At 42.0% G+C, this 17075-nt stretch overlaps 1 protein-coding gene and 1 non-coding gene across 18 annotated transcripts in view; one reads left to right on the top strand and one right to left on the bottom strand.

Moving 5' to 3' along the window:
- The first annotated feature begins 1519 nt into the window (after positions 1 to 1519).
- TRNAL-AAG (transfer RNA leucine (anticodon AAG)) lies at positions 1520 to 1601 on the top strand. The gene has a single exon. It is a non-coding gene; the product is annotated as a tRNA-Leu (tRNA).
- Positions 1602 to 4386: 2785 nt separating this feature from the next.
- ZNF311 (zinc finger protein 311) overlaps positions 4387 to 17075 on the bottom strand; it is a 29946-nt gene continuing 17257 nt past the window's right edge. For 5 of the 17 annotated variants that reach the window (XM_061147311.1, XM_061147310.1, XM_061147309.1 and 2 more), the window contains 6 exons: positions 15603 to 15930; positions 15207 to 15282; positions 10737 to 10828; positions 10267 to 10393; positions 9525 to 9629; positions 4387 to 6988 (listed from right to left, as the gene is read on the bottom strand). In XM_061147311.1, coding sequence (XP_061003294.1) covers positions 5406 to 6988; positions 9525 to 9629; positions 10267 to 10393; positions 10737 to 10828; positions 15207 to 15282; positions 15603 to 15656 — 2037 coding nt within the window. In that variant the 5' untranslated portion in view covers positions 15657 to 15930 and the 3' untranslated portion in view covers positions 4387 to 5405. Of the gene's footprint in view, positions 6989 to 9524; positions 9630 to 10266; positions 10394 to 10736; positions 10829 to 15206; positions 15286 to 15453; positions 15492 to 15602; positions 15931 to 17075 lie in introns of those variants that run through there. The other 12 variants (XM_061147323.1, XM_061147326.1, XM_061147316.1 and 9 more) reach the window with 7 other exon arrangements.

Here is a 17075-nt window from a genome sequence, read left to right as displayed (position 1 = left end):
CCTGATGCCCAATCTTTGATATAGTCAGTTTATCTCAATTTATTTCTTCAATTTTCTTTTTTCCCCTTGATAGCTTACCATGTAGGAATGCAAACCCCGGAAAGAGAAAACTGGTCTCTGAATTGATGGCTTTGATGGATCAGGATGACGCTGATGAAGTATTAAACTAGTTAGTACCTAGCAGGAGGATATCATTGCTCTTTGTCTTTGAGGGTTAAAGTTGTCACAAAGTGGTCAGCTTCCATCAAATTATGTCCATATTGCCATCCAGAACTGGTGGGAGTACATATTAATAATACTGATAGTGGAGGGGAGTCTACTGGTGTTGTGAGGGACCGAGAGGGAGAACGAGGGAGAGGCCTCGGAATGACACAGCAGATGAGAAAAGAGGTTCCTAGCTTGGGATATTGGAGAAGGCAATGGCACCCCACTCCAGTACTCTTGCCTGGAAAATCCCATGGACGGAGGAGCCTGGGAGGCTGCAGTCCATGGGGTTGCTAAGAGTCGGACACGACTGAGCGACTTCACTTTCACTTTTCACTTTAATGCACTGGAGAAGGAAATGGCAACCCACTCCAGTGTTCTTGCCTGGAGAATCCCAGGGATGGGGGAGACTGGTGGGCTGCGGTCTCTGGGGTCGCACAGAGTCGGACACGACTGAAGTGACCTAGCAGCAGCAGCAGCAGCTTGGGATATATGGAGAAACTAGGAAAAAAAGCTTTAGGAAGAGTAGGGGGGTGACTATGTTGCTTTTGCTCTATTGAGAATTCTTTTTCTTAGTGATTTTCCTAAGGTAATCTCCTTAGAAAATAACGCCTGGTAATTGCTAAAGTATTGCAGCTAAGGATAATGCATGTATGCATACTAAGTGACCTCAGTCGTGTCTGACTCTTTGCGACACCATGGACTGTAGCCCACCAGGCTACTCCTCTGTCCATGGGATTCTCCAGGCCTGAATACTGGAGTAGGTTGCCATGCCCTTCTCCAGGGGATCTTCCCGTTCCAGGGATGGAACCCGCGTCTGTTTATAGTTTTGATTGAAACCTTGGCGTTTCAAAATGAACCGCCCAATGCTTTTGGTCCTGGGGGCATTTCTGCGGAGACCGCGTTCGTCCTGAGGACTGGGCTCTCTGCTCCTTTCGTCGGCTTGTCTTTCCCCACTAGCGTCCCCTCATCCAAAACCACTCCTGGACTCTCAGCTGTGTCGCGGCTGCGCGGGACATCACCGTCCACCGCGGACCCGCAACCCATACGACCACCTGCAGTTCTTTCCTCCCGGGTTGGTTACAAACAGGCGGGCGGCTCGGATCCCCTGGTTTCCTTCCCCGCTACTCCCAACTGTGGGGAAGTAGGTTATCAGGGATCAGGCTGGGTGGTGGTTGAACGCCAGGCAGAAATTCTATGGTAGTACTGGTGAGGAAAACACCAGGCAGGCGTCCTAAGCGGGGAGACGTGACGGAACCATAAGGGGAAGACTATCACTCTTACGGAAAATGATGAAAAGCTGCAGACCGGAAGAGGTAGCGTGGCCGAGCGGTCTAAGGCGCTGGATTAAGGCTCCAGTCTCTTCGGGGGCGTGGGTTCGAATCCCACCGCTGCCAGGGCGGTTTTCTTTATTGTGTGAGACTGCCTGATAAACGAATTTTCTTCATGCCCGAAGTGGGCAGTTCTAATATCCTACAAAGTTAGTCCTTATCTCCCCCCGTTTTGACTTCTGTTTTCCCAAGGGCCATAGGTAACTACCTCAGAACAATGCTCAACGGAAAACATGCGCTCGAATAATCTATTTGTCTACACGTTGTTGTTCAGTCTATCTATTTGAGCGGCCAGTATATTTTCGGCATCATTCTACGCCCTGAGGATGCAACAATCAATAACATAAACAAAAAGTGCTTTTATGCATACAATCCTTATTACAAACAAATGAATGGATGTCAGCTTCCTGGGAATGCCCTGCAATTCAATATAGATCCTGCCAGTGCCTCCGAGGGAATAATTTATGCTCAAAATAGTCACTATCCTTTCTCCAGCCTCTCTCAGCTCACTTACTTCGTGTCCTCTAATTTGGAAATACTTATAGTATGGGAATGGAGAAAAGTATCAAAATCGTCTTTTTTCGGGGCCTTGTTTGCAAAATCTTTTCTTGACCCGAGGGCATACAAACATTTCCCGAAATTTACAACGATATAGCAGAGTCGAGTCTATCCTAATTTCCCTGGAAGAGAAAATGACAATCCACTCTACAATTCTTGCTTTTCAAATCCCATGGACAGAGGAGCCTGGTGGGCTACAGTTCCTGGGGTCTAAAATGAGTCAGACACAACTGAGTGACTGAGCATTCACCCCTCTTTGCTGCTGCTGCTGCTAAGTCGGTTCAGTCGTGTCCGACTCTGTGCGACCCCATAGACGGCAGCCCGCCAGGCTCCCCCGTCCCTGGGATTCTCCAGGCAAGAACCCTGGAGTGGGTTGCCATTTCCTTCTCGAATGCATTAAAGTGAAAAGTGCAACTGAAGTCCCTCAGTTGTGTCTGACTCTTAGCGACCCCATGGACTGCAGCCTACCAGGCTCTTCCGTCCATGGGATCTTCCAGGCAAGAGTACTGGAGTGGGGTGCCATTGCCTTCTCTGTCACCCCACTTTAGGATTCTTTGAAAATGTATTGACTTTTCCACAGGTAAAGTATCTGAAACTTTTCCAGCGTTTTTTCATCATGTTCATTTTCAGTGTTAAGGGGATATCAAAAGATTCCTGGAGTTTGAGCTAGTAATTTGGGGATTTTTAACTGCAGGACTGGGAGTCAGTTGGGAGTTTTAAAGGCAGCTGTACTCCTGAAGTGAACAAAATATTGTAAATCAACGATACTTCAATAAAAACAAATAAAACCAGGTGTCACGATCATAGGGCTGTTTTAGGGAGACAACGGTCATGTTGAAAATGGATTCATGAGGATGAAGTCTACTCTATTTGGGGTCAATACAGATGTTGCTCAGCTTTCACAATGGGATGTCAGGCTTGCCACCTCCTTCAGTTAACCAGCGTTTGAAAGATACGACTCTGCAGTCAATAACACAAAACAGCAACACTCCAGGATTGTCCAGAATTTAAACTGGAATTGAAACTTTGCCAGATTCTGTTAAAAGATGGACTAAAGAAGCGACATGAAAGGATGCACTTGAGGGTTCTCATGATGGGCTAAGGACTTTTGAGTCCAAAATCTAAATGCACATCATAATTTGCAGGTAAAATAAACATTCTGAACATGTATATACATTTTACAACAGCCTATATGCTGTTGTAATTAACAAAACCTCAGATTTTCTTGAGAACATGACAACATTTTGCCATCAAGCATTAAAGTACAACTACTTGTAGTATGTGTATGCATGAGGGAGAGGGTGTTGGTGAAAAGTTTTCATCATCAAATAAGGGGTCTTCATGATCAAAAAAGACTAGAAAAGCACTATGAACTCTCCAGACACATCCTGAACTCTGTTCTTAAGTCACATTGTATCATCTGAAAGCCACATATAGGGAGTTTCATCTTGCATAGAAACGATTTTAGAGTTAGAGCCTAAATGTTTTCATCTCAAGTTTTCTTCAACTGAGAAATGCCTATATAAGGAATGTCTATATAAGGCACATGCTCTAATATCCTATAGACACTGAACCTAAAGACCAATGTTTAATCTGTCTATTGTGTAATAAGCCATGTAATTCCCTTTGGAATTTGTTACTAGAAAATTGTATATCTTGGACTCTTTGTCCAATTAGATAAGGTGTAACCATTTCCCAAAATGTTTTCTGTGAAACAAGAGGGCATGAAGGTGCTCCTCCAAACAGGATTCTTTTTGTCCTTCCCTTTGGGAAAGCAATGCTTCTTACAGTTCCTTTGTTTAAGATTTAGAAAGGTCATCAGCATATTATAAACCCTGAGAAGTCTTTAAGGGAATAAAAATCCCCACCTAGCCAGCATTTCTTAAACTTGTTATTTTTAAAAAACATTAGCTTGTAAAACACCTTTGACAAATACTGGGTAACCCACTGCTCATCTCTTTCTTGACCAGTCAGGGAACTGAGAACTAAATTTAATTCTCAGTTATGGTCATTGTGTTAACTGACACACACTTGCATCCTCTTGTGGGATTTTCAATTTCTATCTTAGTAGTCATATTGAATGTGGTGGTTTAGTTGCTCAGTGGTGTGTGACACTTGCGATCCCACAGACTGTAGCCCACCAGGCTCCTCTGTCCATGGGATTTTCCAGGCAAGAATACTGGAGTGGGTTGCCATTTCCTTAGCCTTATAGAATGTGTGTATTTAAATTCTGTCTGCAGTAAGAACCTGTAACATTTGAAAGAGAAAGGGTAGATGTTAAGAGACACTGAAAGACTTGAAAAGATATAAATTTATTAATCCTTGTGAAAGAGCATTTCATATGTCATGCAGATAGATAAAACAAATATTTAAGAAATCAACACCTTGAAGACCTTTTAGTACATTTACAACACAGTGGGGCGGGCTTCATGCTCTTTCCATATGTAAACTTTCACTTGAGCTGTGTACATTTGACTTCTCTCTGTGTACTCAGTCACATCCAACTCTGCAACCCCATGGACTCTAGTCTACCAGGCTCCTCGGTCAATGGAATTTTTCAAGCAAGAATACTGGAGTGGGTTGCCATGTTGTGCTCCAGGGGATCTCCCTGACCCAGGAACTAAACCTGCATCTCTTGTCTTCCTTCCTCTGCTGAATCTCAGAAATTCTGAATCTATATAGGAGAGTGCCATTTAAGTTTTAATTTAAAATTTGCTGGAACTTCCCTGGTGGTCCAGTCGTTAAGACTCCTTACTTCCACTTAAGGGCACAGGGTTGGTTCTTGGTCAGGGAACTGAGAACTGTGGCCAAAAAAAAAAAAAAAGAAATAAAAAACTTACTAAAAGTGACAATGTTTATTAATCAAAAAAATGTTCTGTGCTAAACTGAGGTATAGCCGCACATTCAAGAAATGTGGTACAGGATTACAGAAATTGCTCAGAGAAGTCTGAGCATTCAGCAGGCATTTGTTTAGAATTTACCAGTTACAGGATCCATAACAGGTTTCTTAATTTTTTTATGCCTCAATTTCCTCATCCCACAGGGACCTTGTATGGATTAAATGATTTAAAACTGTAAAGAATAGTGCCTGGCATGTGTAGGGTACTAGTATGTAGTATCACAGTACTATTATTGATAGACAAAACCTTGGAACCGAAGAAACACTGAATGGGAAGGTGAAGGACAAAGACTTGGGGGATCTCACAATTAGAGGGGTCAAGGAACCAGGAAGAACCAACACAGGAGACAAGAGGGATCAGTATAAGAAGTAGAAGGAGAAATGAGAAAGTGTAAACACCAGGATCACTGCTTTCAGGTGTTGGTGGTCAAAATATTGATGAATGAAAAGGTCTGAGAACCAGTTACTAGAGAGAGAGATTTCCCAGTCTCCCCAAGTTTGTGGGTTTCCCACACTCTATGTTTTCTTTTCTTATGTCTAGTAAGATTTGAGCTCACTCTGAAAGCTTTTCCACACTCCTCACATACATAAGGTTTCTCTCCAGTATGAACTCGCTTGTGTCCAATCAGGGCCGAGCTCTGACGGAAAGACGTGCCACACTCGTGGCAGGTAAATGGCTTCTCACCCGTGTGGATTCTTTTGTGTTGTCTCAGGACTGAGCTCTGATGAAAGACCTTTCCACACACCTCACACCTGTAAGGCTTCTCTCCGGTGTGGATTCTTTGATGATTGGTCAAGTTTGATTTCCCACTGAAAGCTCGACCACACTCTGAACATTTATAAGGTTTCTCTCCGGTGTGGACTCGTTGATGGATGGTAAGGCAGTGCTGATCTTGGAAAGTTTTCCCACAATCCCCACATCGATGGGGCTTCTCCCCGGTGTGTCCTCGTTCATGAGCCCGGCATTTACAGTTATGATGAAAGGCTTTCCCACACTCCTTACACTTGTAAGGCTTCTCTTCGATGTGGATTCTTCTATGTTTGGTGAGCTCTGCTTCGTTGCTGAAGGCTTTTCCACACTGAGGGCACCCACAATGTTTCTCCTGAGTGTGGAGTCTTCTGTGTTTGCTTAGGTCTGAGCTCCAGCTGAAGGCCCTCCCACACTCATTGCACTCATAAGGTCGCTCCCCAGTGTGGACTCTTGTGTGTTTGATGAGGTCTGAACTCCCACTGAAAGCCTTCCCGCACTCCTCACACGCATAGGGTTTCTCCCCAGTGTGGCTCCTGCCGTGGATGATGAGGGAATGCTTAAACTGAAAGGCCTTCCCACAGTCACTGCATTCATAAGGCTTCTCTCCTGTGTGGATGATCTGATGCATCCTGAGACAGTACTTGGTCTTGAAGGCCTTCCCACAGTCACCGCACGGGTGTGGCTTCTCCCCACTGTGGGTTTTTTTATGTCGGCAAAGAGCGGATCTACTACTGAAGGCCTTCCCACACTGGGTACAGTTAAAGGGTTTCTCCCCTGTGTGGATTATCTGGTGCATGGAAAGTTGATTTTTGGTCTTGAATGCTTTCCCACACTCATTACACACATAGGGTTTCTCGCCAGAATGAATTCGCTCATGGAGAATTAAGTCAGAATGCCAACTGAAGTTTTTGCCACATCGGGTACATTCATGCTGTTTCTTTTCTGTAAGAACTCCATACAGAATATATTCTGAGTTTGGACTGAAGTGTTTTCTAAGTCCCTTCTGGTTCTTTCCTTTGCTGAAAGTCACTTTCTCACAGCTTTCTTTCTTTTCTCTCCGTTTCTCCCTCACAGGCATTTCCCATTGATTCTCTAATTCGACATCTTGTACACAAACTTCTCCAACCTCTGGATCCTGGGAAACAACTTTTAGGAGACTTCTAAATTTCACCCAGCACGCTTCTCCATTTTCAAAAACCTCCTGTTCTGATCTTGCCTTCTCATTCTCAGGCCACGTCTTGGCAGCTGAAACAAGAAAATAAAAATGTCAGATGTTCAGAGGAAAGGAGATAAGTGAGTTGGAACAGGGGAAGCAATGGTAAATTGTTGGAAGAGTAAATGACTTTCTCATGCTTGAAGAATTGCTAACATTATGGCAAAGGTCAAAGGAGGCTGAAACACTGAAAAGTACGAAGATATTCAAAACTGAGTAAACCTGACAAAAATCCTTCCAAAGTCTACTCATGTTCTAGAATCTCCTAGTTTTGCGAATGATAACTTCATACACCTAAGCCCCTAAACAGGAAACTGGAAATCATTTTCAACCCATTCTAATACTCAGTAGCATTTTACAGATGTTACCAGTGAAGTGAGCTGCAGAGGTGGTGCTCAAGTGCCAGTGTAGCCCCCTTTGTGAGGATCTGTCTGCTTTGTTCCTGACAGTGGACCCTGGAGAGCCATATTTCTGTGGTGTACTTCTGCCCACTTGGGTAGGACAGGGTAGATCTGGGGAAGACCTGATCCAAACCAGGCCAGATTCTCTCCTCATGAACTCTGGAATCATGATATGAAAGCAGGTAAGGCCCGGCTCTGAAGACGGCTGGATCTTTAGCACTTAAATTTGAGTGGTGTTGGGATATGGGTGTTGTATAGGGGATGGAAAGCTCTGTCACCAGGACTGACAAGCAGAGATGAATCTGCCAAGAAAGAAGAATGGAGCAGACCCACAGAGTAGCAGAGAAGACAGCTGGAGAGCAGGGCCTGATGGCATTCCAGCCCTTCTTAAGCCTCCTTAAGTTCCATGACACCCTGAATAATAAGTACATTTGTTTTCTTTTGCTTAAGGTAGCTTGAGTTAATTTTTACTATTGGCAACCACAGGCCAAATCTATCTTATTATCTCCTAACTCTATCCCTTTCTTAATCTCTATTTCGAGTGCATTCTCACTAGCTAACTTCAACACCCCTCAAAAGTCCTTTAGTCTGCTTCCTCTCTAATCCATCCTGTACACTGCTTCCAGATTATTCCTTCTAAAAATCAGATCTGATCACATCACTTTTTAGCTTAAAACACTTCAATGGTGCTCCATAGTTAACCAGACATGAAGTAAAATGTACAGTCAAGAGCCCCAGCTCACTGTGCTAGTTCTGACACCTAATAACTGTGCCAACTTGGGAGGATAATGTAACTTCTCTCTCTGATCCATTGTTTTTATCAATAAAATGGGATCTAGGTTACCCATGATAATGAAATGAGTCAATGTATGTAAAGCACCTGCAACACTGAAATAAGTACTTAATCATCTTACCTGTTAGTATAAGAATAAAGTTCATGGTCTGTAGTTTACCAAAAACTCATTCGGTCATGATCTTGCCCTGTCCACTGCTCCTGTAGTGTCTCCACTGGCTACTGCAAGTCCTTTGCTCTGGTCATACTGAACTATTCACAGTTCACATTCTTATTCCCCTCTGCCTAGAAGGACTTTCCCCTCCTTCAACGAAATGACCTTACTTATTCCACATAACTTAGTTCAATTGTTGTTCCTCCTGCAGTCTTTTGGTCTCCAGGTCAGATTTAGGTGTTTTTCCTCTCTGTTTATGTATACCAGATGCTTATCCTTATCTACATATCTCAGTAAGTCCCATGATACTGGACTGTATAATTACTTCTTTACCTATTTGCTTTCCCCACTAGAAAACAAGCTTCTGGAAGTCAGGGCCCATATCTTATCTGACTGTCTATCTCTAGAACCTTATATAATAGCTGGCACATAACAGTTGCCCAATTATGCTTTTTAGATGGCAGGTAGGACCGAAGAGTAGATATCTGGATAGGGAAGCTGGAGTTGCCCTGCAAGCAAAGGACAATTTTTTTGAATGACAAATGTAGAAAATAGTTTAAATGAAGAGCTGGTAATATTTTATGACTGACTACATAAGAGGTTCAGGGAATGTAAAGAAAAGTAAGAAAGAGGTAGAACCAGATATAGAAATAGGGAGAGCTTAATGAAGAGACAGCCTTGGAGGGAGAGATGAGTTTGACTTTAGATATGTTGCTTCCCAGATGACAATGCAATATTCAAATAAAAATCAGGAGTTAGAAACATGAGACTGCTGCCCAGGAAAGAGGTAAAGGTTACCTCTTCAGATGGCAGGCATCCAACTTCACAATAACAGAGAATAGAAAAAGACAAGGGTCAAAGGCTCAGGACTCCGAATGAGGGAAGGTCCTGAAAAAACAAACAAACAAACAAAATCCCCTAAAATCCAGAGGCAGAAAAGCAATGTTCTCTGAGCATTGTAGTAAATGATACACAGAGGGCAGATAAATTGTCAGAGCCTTTTTGCAAGAAATCGCAAAAAGTCTATTAGATATGTTGCAGAGAGCTGATTAGATCATGACAGAATAATTACCCAAATAGTATGTTTTCTCTGCTTTTAAGATTTCCTAAATAGATTTCCTCTGGGCCCCTGAGGATGGATGGCCCACCACTAAGAACATTCTATAACCATTCTGTCACATGGAACACACAAGGGGACAGACAGCTTCTCTGGCACTCACCTCGATAGGAGCAGCTCAGGAACTCCCAGTCCTGTCGATCCTGAACATAGGGCTCTGTACCTTGCTCCAGACAGGAGATCAAACGAGGTTTAGAAAATGAAAATCCTGGTTGTACAGAAGGAAGAAGGAATAAGTATGTAGAGCAACAAAGAACTGTCCTAACATTTACTTTGATCCCTCTGTTTGGATATGAAAATAGGAAAGAAATGTCTATTTGGGCAGAGAAAAGGGTTTATTCAGGGGTCTGGTAACCTGTAAACGAAACAGGTTGAAGGACTTTCTCAGAAGTCAATACTCAGAAAGGCAAAGAAAGAGTTTCTGGAAAACTGTCGTTGGTGATATTTTCCCTGTTCTTTTTAGGAGAATGGGAGTTTGTAAAGGAAGGCTGATCTGCTTTCAGCCGCTAGGAAGGAGTTCATGACTAGGCGATGGATACAAAGCATTTAATGGAAAATGAGAGGCTTGAGAAGGCAAGAATCTAGGGAGAACAGAAGCTAAGGATTTCCGTTCTATTCAGAGAGACTTTCATTTCAGAGAATCAGAAAACAGCAACTAAGTTAGCCAGGAAATTATCTTGCTATGTAAATAGGGACAACTCAAAACTAATCTGGGAGGAAGAAGCTGATGATAAAGAACGAGGGCTCTGATTTTCAATATGAGACCCCATACACATCAACAACAAAGCAATGAAAAGAAAAAGGAAGGGAGAAAGTACTAAGCCAAGTGCAGGGAAAGTTCTTACCAAGTGACACCATGTTCCCATAATTTTCCAACATCACATCTTTATAGAGGTGCCTTTGAGCGTGGGTCAGACACTGCCACTCCTCATGACTGAAGTTCACAGCTACATCCTCAAATGTCACTGACTCCTGAAACAACATGTTCCTGCTATTGTGGGAGGAAATTTCATAGTTCCCTCAGGAAACAGAGGCAGAAGAAAAGAATTTGTAGGGCGAAGGTTTACAGAAGTGAAAGGCTGTTACTGTTTGGTGTATATCTGGGGACGAGGTGAAAGGGAGCTTAGGCTTTCAGTAGCAAAAAATAACGAAAGAACAAACAATCCACAAGTGGTCTGTCATCCAAAAAAGCATTCCTTAGGAGAGGGAGCACCTGGACTTGGGAGTGGCATAGCCAGGTAAGGGAGTGAGGACAAGGACACATTTAGGAGACAGAGATATATTTTCAGGAAGGAAGGAAGGGGCCTTAGCTCACTTGAGGCTGGCTCATCACTGTATGTTTTGCTCCTGGCAGGTTTCCTTGGCTTTCATCTCTGGCTAAGGCAGGGCACTGAGGAAATGGTAGAGCTGAGAGAAGGGAAATAAGCCTAGAGTCAATTCAGCATGGTGTTAATGAAGCCTACTTTCATCCTCTCCTCCCCCAATGTAGAAGCTTACGAAGCTCTGATCTAGGGGGTAAGTCAACTGCATTACAGTATCCTCTTTCTCCATTATTCCTCTGGTCTCAGTTTCCAGTGTGAGGTATCATGACCTGGCCAGCAGCCAAGCCAACTGTAAGTGCACTCTTCTTTTCTCTCACCTACTAAATCCTTTACTTTGTCTCTCTTAACCCTAGAAGATTATCCTAAAAGGCCCAAATCACTGACTACCAGCTTAATATGATAGCTTGGCTTCCTGTATTTGAATGTTGCAGTAATTTTGTCCAGAAAGACTTGGGGTGGAGGTGGAGGGGGAAAAAAGGAGAGGTATGGATCAGAAATATCCACGGAGGGACTTCCCTGGTGGTCCAGACACAAATTTGATCATTGGTCAGGGATCTAAGATCCCACTTGCCACAGAGCAACTAATCCCGGGCACTGCAGCTATCAGGTGAAAGACCCTGCACCCGCAATTAAGACCCAATGCAGCCAAATACGTATTTTTTTTAAAAGGAAATATAAATAAATATAAATAAAAAGGGATAGGTCCAAAGCTTACTTCTTTATGTAACTTACTAGTTGGTCTACCTCCACTTAGTTCACTAGAAAAAGTTTTTCTCTTGTTCTTATTAGAGAAAATCACTTTCCCCCTTTGATTCTGAGTCTTTTTCCTGTTAATTCCCTAGTATTAAGCAATTCTGCTCCCCACCCCCAACTGCCCTCCCAGTATAGTATAATGCACACCACTTTTTAAAATGCAAAAGAAACTTTCTCAGAGTGTACAAATGACCAGGTATGATCCGTATGGATTGGGAAAAAAAGTACAGTTTCTCACTACCGGTTAATGGGGCCCCTGTTTTATTCCTTGAAGGCCAACCTGGCCTTTCTGTAGCTTCCGTGTTTATGGTGGTTTACCTTTCTTAATAGTTATCAACATATTCCCCAGTCCAAGACCATTCCTTTCTGGTCTGAAGTCACCTATCGGTAAGACTCTAGGGGCATCCCTTGGCCTCAGGACCCCAAAAGTATCACTTCAATTTCACGAAAACCTCAATTTAGGAAAAAACTGGCTTCTTTCTTCAGAAATGTGTCAAGAAGATTCTTCTTTGGTCTATGTCACCCTTAGCTTTTGATCAAAACAGGTCTGTGTTCACAATCATTGTGGATTCCATACAGTTTCCCCACTATCTCCTCTGAAAGTCTGTTACTTTATGACTCTTTGTCTCAAAAAGTTGGTTGGTTGGGAAACCAACCCCTTGGAAGACACAGAGCTCACAGCAGACACATGCTTTGTTCCAAAATGTTCCATAACAGTTCTTTTCCTTATAATATCAATAAACTTTAACCTCCCAATTGTTTTTTTTTTTTCAATCACCATTTTATAATGAACATTTTCAAATATACAAAAAAGTTGAAAGAACTATATAGGAAACATCCATATACTTACCACTGATATTCTACTATTAACATTTTGCAATATTTGCTTTATTGCATATCTGTCCATCTAACTATCTATAAATTCATTTTATTTTTTGTTGCATTTCAAAGTAAGTTGAAGACATCAGCATACATGACCCCTAACACTATGACACATATCATTAATTAAAGTTGAATATTTGTTTACATTCTTATTTTTAAAGTAAAATTTATATACAGTCAAATGTATAAGTCTTAAATTTTTGACAAAGCATACCTTTATTTAACTCAAACTTTCCTCCATATGCATCCCAGTTGGATGTTTACCATATCTTCTTCATAAATTACAAAACTTTTGTTACTTTGTAGCGGCTTTTTTTCCCCTAAGTGTTCATTACATTAAAAACTGTTTTTAAATGTGGTAAAAAAAAATATAAAAGGAAATTTACCATTTTAACTATTTCTGAGTATTTCAATAGTGTTAAAATATTCACAGTGGTGGGGGGAGGATTAATATGTGGAACAGAACTTTTAGGGCATCAAAATAGTCTGCATACTACTTTAATAGCAGATACATAGTATTATTCATTTGTAGAAACCTGTATAACTGTATAGCACAAGGCATGAATCCTAATATAAACTGCTGCTGCTGCTGCTGCTGCTAAGTTGCTTCAGTCATGTCTGATTCTGTGCGACCCCATAGACGGCAGCCCACCAGGCTCCTCTGTCTCTGGGATTCTCCAGGCAAGAATACTAGAGTGGGTTGCCATTTCCTTCTCCAATGCATGCATGCATGCTAAGTCGCTTCAGTTGTGTCCGACTCTGTGTGATGCTATGGACAGCAGCCCTCCAGGCTCCTTTGTCCACAGGATTCTCCAGGCAAGAATACTGGAGTGGGTTGCCATTTCCTTCTCCAATATAAACTAGGGAGTTTAGAGTTTAGTTAATAATTATGTGTCAATATTGGCTCATCGCTTGTAACAAATGTACCACACTAAAATCATAACAGATCTCCAGAACTTTTTCATCTTGCAAAACTGAAACTCTATACCCATTAAACAACAAAACAACAACTCTATTCTTCCTTCTCCTCAGCCCCTGGTAACCACAGTAGTGATTTTTTTCCCCAGGAGTTGGTGATGGACAGGGAAGCCTGGCGTGCTGCAGTCCATGGGGTCGCAGACAGTTGGACAGACTGAGCGACTGAACTGAACCGAACTGTGCAGTGTGGCTCGTGGCACCTTAGTTCTCCCATCAGTAATTGAACTTAGGCAACAGCAGCAGTCCTAATGACTGGAGTGCAAGGGAATTCTCTTCACTGTAGTGATTCTTAAACTTTATTTCTTAGTTTCTGAATTTGAAAGGTCAGTTAAAAATGAACTTGGGGGAATTCACACATGGGTGAGAGTGTCCTTTTCTAAGGACATTCATTTCATCATTGGGGTCCCACCTTCATGACTTCATCTAAAATTGATTACTTCCCAAAGCCTCACCCCTAAATGTCATAACACTGGGTTGGGGGGTAGGGCTTCAACATATGAATTTTGAGGGGATACAAACATTCAGCCCATGACAAAACTACTTGTTAAAGCAATGTACAGGTATTATCCAGGATGAGATTAACTCATTTACATATTATGCTAAGTAATTGTAAATGTTATGGCCCTAAAAATCACTTATAGGAAGAGAATTCAATATCTTTTGAGAAAAAGAGGACTGGAATACTCAGGTCAGATATGAACCATAAAATTATATATATTTTTAAACTTTAAAAAAATGAAATAAAATTAACAACCAAGTTAAGCAATATCCATTATTTTCTACCTCTTAAATTTGTGATAAATATGTTCTATAGTATTAATTTTTCCTTTATGATTACTTTACAGTAGAAATTTCAAGATTTCTCTTCTGGAAGTTCCAATAATATGCTTAGAAATTCACTTTACCTTTTTTTTTCTTTGCAGGTAATATGTATCATCCTAAAAGCCTATTTTAGGGGTGTCCAGGTACCTAGTCCTCTGTCTAATAGCCTCTGTCTATACAAACCACTAGCGCCACCTGGCACTGGTGGTAAAGAACCCCCCTGCCAATGCTGGTTAGGTGTAAAAGATGCTGGTTCCATCCCTCGGTGGGGAAGATCCCCTGGAGAAGGGAATGGCAATCCACTTCAGTATTCTTGCCTGGAGAATCCCATGGACAGAGGATCCTGGTGGGCTACAGTTCATAGGGTCGCACAGAGTCAGACATGACTGAAGCGACTTAGCACACAAATCTTATCCACTTTTCTCTTCATATATGCCACCGAAGAGCATTTCTAAAGCACAGTCCCACATTTCCCCTTCTTTATTTTTCCCAAAGTTTCACAACAAAACCTTTGCTCCTTCTTTTGCCATGGCTTTATCTTATTTCTCAGGTATACCTATACTATAATGTAAAAATCTCAGGGCTAACTGATGTACAGAAATAAAATGACATACAATCAATATTTACATGTTGGTAAAACTGTGGTTGGGGAGGCGTTACCAAATTATACTACAAGTTTAACATGTGCAAATATTCATGTACCCATATGTAAGCTACTTGTCATATATATATCCAGTTGAACATATAATAAGTGGATGAATACATTCAAAGCTTCCATAAACTGCTTTGAAGAATCTTTCCTTATGAATTTTTATTTTTTTCCCAAATTTGATTTAAGATGAGGGCAGAAACTGAATAATTTAGTTCCTGTCAATACCAGGCCAAGGCTAATATAGAAAGAATATATTTTTCTATAAATACTCAATAGTGAGCTTATTTCCAGGCCCCAGGAAGCATCTCTCACCTAGTCGTGTCCCTGCCCCATTTTAGCTGCCATAACTCCTGCCACAATACCCTGTGTACATTACCTCTTTCTTGTAGGAACATGGTATCAGGGATGCCAGACTGGTTTGGTGATCCTGGACTCTCATCTGATACCACGATCTACTGCAAGGAAATAGAAAACATTTGGAGAAGTTATGGAGGGACAGAAAATTTATGGTAAGCTGCATATTGGTTGGTTATGCAACCAACTATAAAGTTCTGTTCATGGAAATCAACTCTCCAAACTACCAAAAGGGGTGAGAAAAACAGGGGCTCAGTCTCTTGATATACCTTATGAAAAACAGAAATGGCATCCAATTATTCTACAACTTAAAAACATCACCAGGTAATTCAAAAAAACTATTTTGAAGGAGAAAACTTCCACACAGTCAATCCAAGCCCACCACACTTCCAATGCTTTCCTCCTTTCCTGGACTCACTTCTTCTTTCTTCTTGTGATACACTGCAGATCCTCCTCTTTTTACCGGCTGCATGTTTTCTTTTCCAGTCTTCTAATACTGTCCCAGTTTCTTCTCTGCTGGTTGGATCCGGCTCCTAAAGTCAATCCTGGCTTTGCCCAGATAACCAGTTTTGAAGTGGCTCCAGTGGATACTAGCCTCCTTTCAGGGATGTAAGCCGTGGTGAGACCAGCCAAAGACTTCTCCTGACCCACAGGGCAGCTGCTTTTTGGTTTGATGTATCAATACCGCCCTAGATGTGGGTTTCATCAGCAGTAATAAGCTAGTGGTGATCCCATAGCTTGTTTTCCTGTATATTTGATGAAAAGAAGAAAGAATAGAGGGATGTGACCAAAGTGAAAAGAAGGAATCATTGAGAATCTGGAGTATCTATGAGAGATGAGGGAGAAGAGGCACAAACTGAATATGATGATATATCCAGAATACAACTTCTCCTGCCACCATCTTGGCCCCAGCCACCATTGCCTGCCTTGCCCTGTATTGTGTTAGCCATCAAACTGGGCTCCTACTTCTGTCCTTGTCTTCTACTTGTCTTTTCTCAATATGATAAAGTGGGCCATTTAAAACTTCAGTTGGATTATTTCAGCTCTCTGCTTAAAAGCCCTCAATGCGTCCATCTTACTCAAAATAAGGAGTAGCATATAAGGCCCTAAAGAATCTCACTGCATCGCCTCTGTTCATTCAAAATAAAAGCTAAAGTCCTTACAGGGCCATATGAGTCTACAGGGTTACTATTACCTCTCCTACTATTCTCCCCGCCATTCAACCCCCTTCAGTCCCACAGATCTTTCTCTTCCTTTTTAGGCACGGTTCCATTTTAGGGACTTTGCACTGGCTGTTCCCTCTACCTCAAGCTATCCTCACGATGAATAATCTCGCCTCCTTCAACTGTTTGCTTGCATGTAATCCTCCCTAGGAAACCTACTTTAGGTGCACTAAACTTATTTAAAATTTAAAATTTTAAAATTACAGTCTACCACCTCCTTCCAATCATGACATGCCTTGCTTTCCTATACAGCACTTTCCAACAAGGTGCATAAGTTAATTATATACTTTGCATTGTTTATTGTAGGTCTTCCTTTCACTATAACGTAAGCTTCTAGGTTTTTGAGAGCACGGACTTTTTGTCTATTTTGTTCACTGCTCTATCCCCAACGTTTAAAACAGTGCCTGCACCAGCAGTCGCTCAGCTAGAAATTGGCCGAATAAAAGAACGCACGAATGGATGCTGGGGAGGAAAATAAATGAAAAAAAAAAAAAAAGTAAAGGGCCGCTGAAAGCAATAAGAGCGCGGGGGAGGCGGAGAAAAAACTCCTTGTCCGGCAGGAATCCGCGGCGGACTCCAGATCCCGGGCAACCCGGCCCCAAAGCCCCGCCCCATCCCCGCCCGCCGTTCCGGGCCCCTGGGAGGAGGTGTATTAATATTAAGATTTA

This window comes from Dama dama, chromosome 7 (assembly GCF_033118175.1).
Source record: "Dama dama isolate Ldn47 chromosome 7, ASM3311817v1, whole genome shotgun sequence".
NCBI classification, from domain to species: Eukaryota; Metazoa; Chordata; class Mammalia; order Artiodactyla; family Cervidae; genus Dama; species Dama dama.
This window is presented reverse-complemented; position numbering and strand designations above follow the sequence as displayed.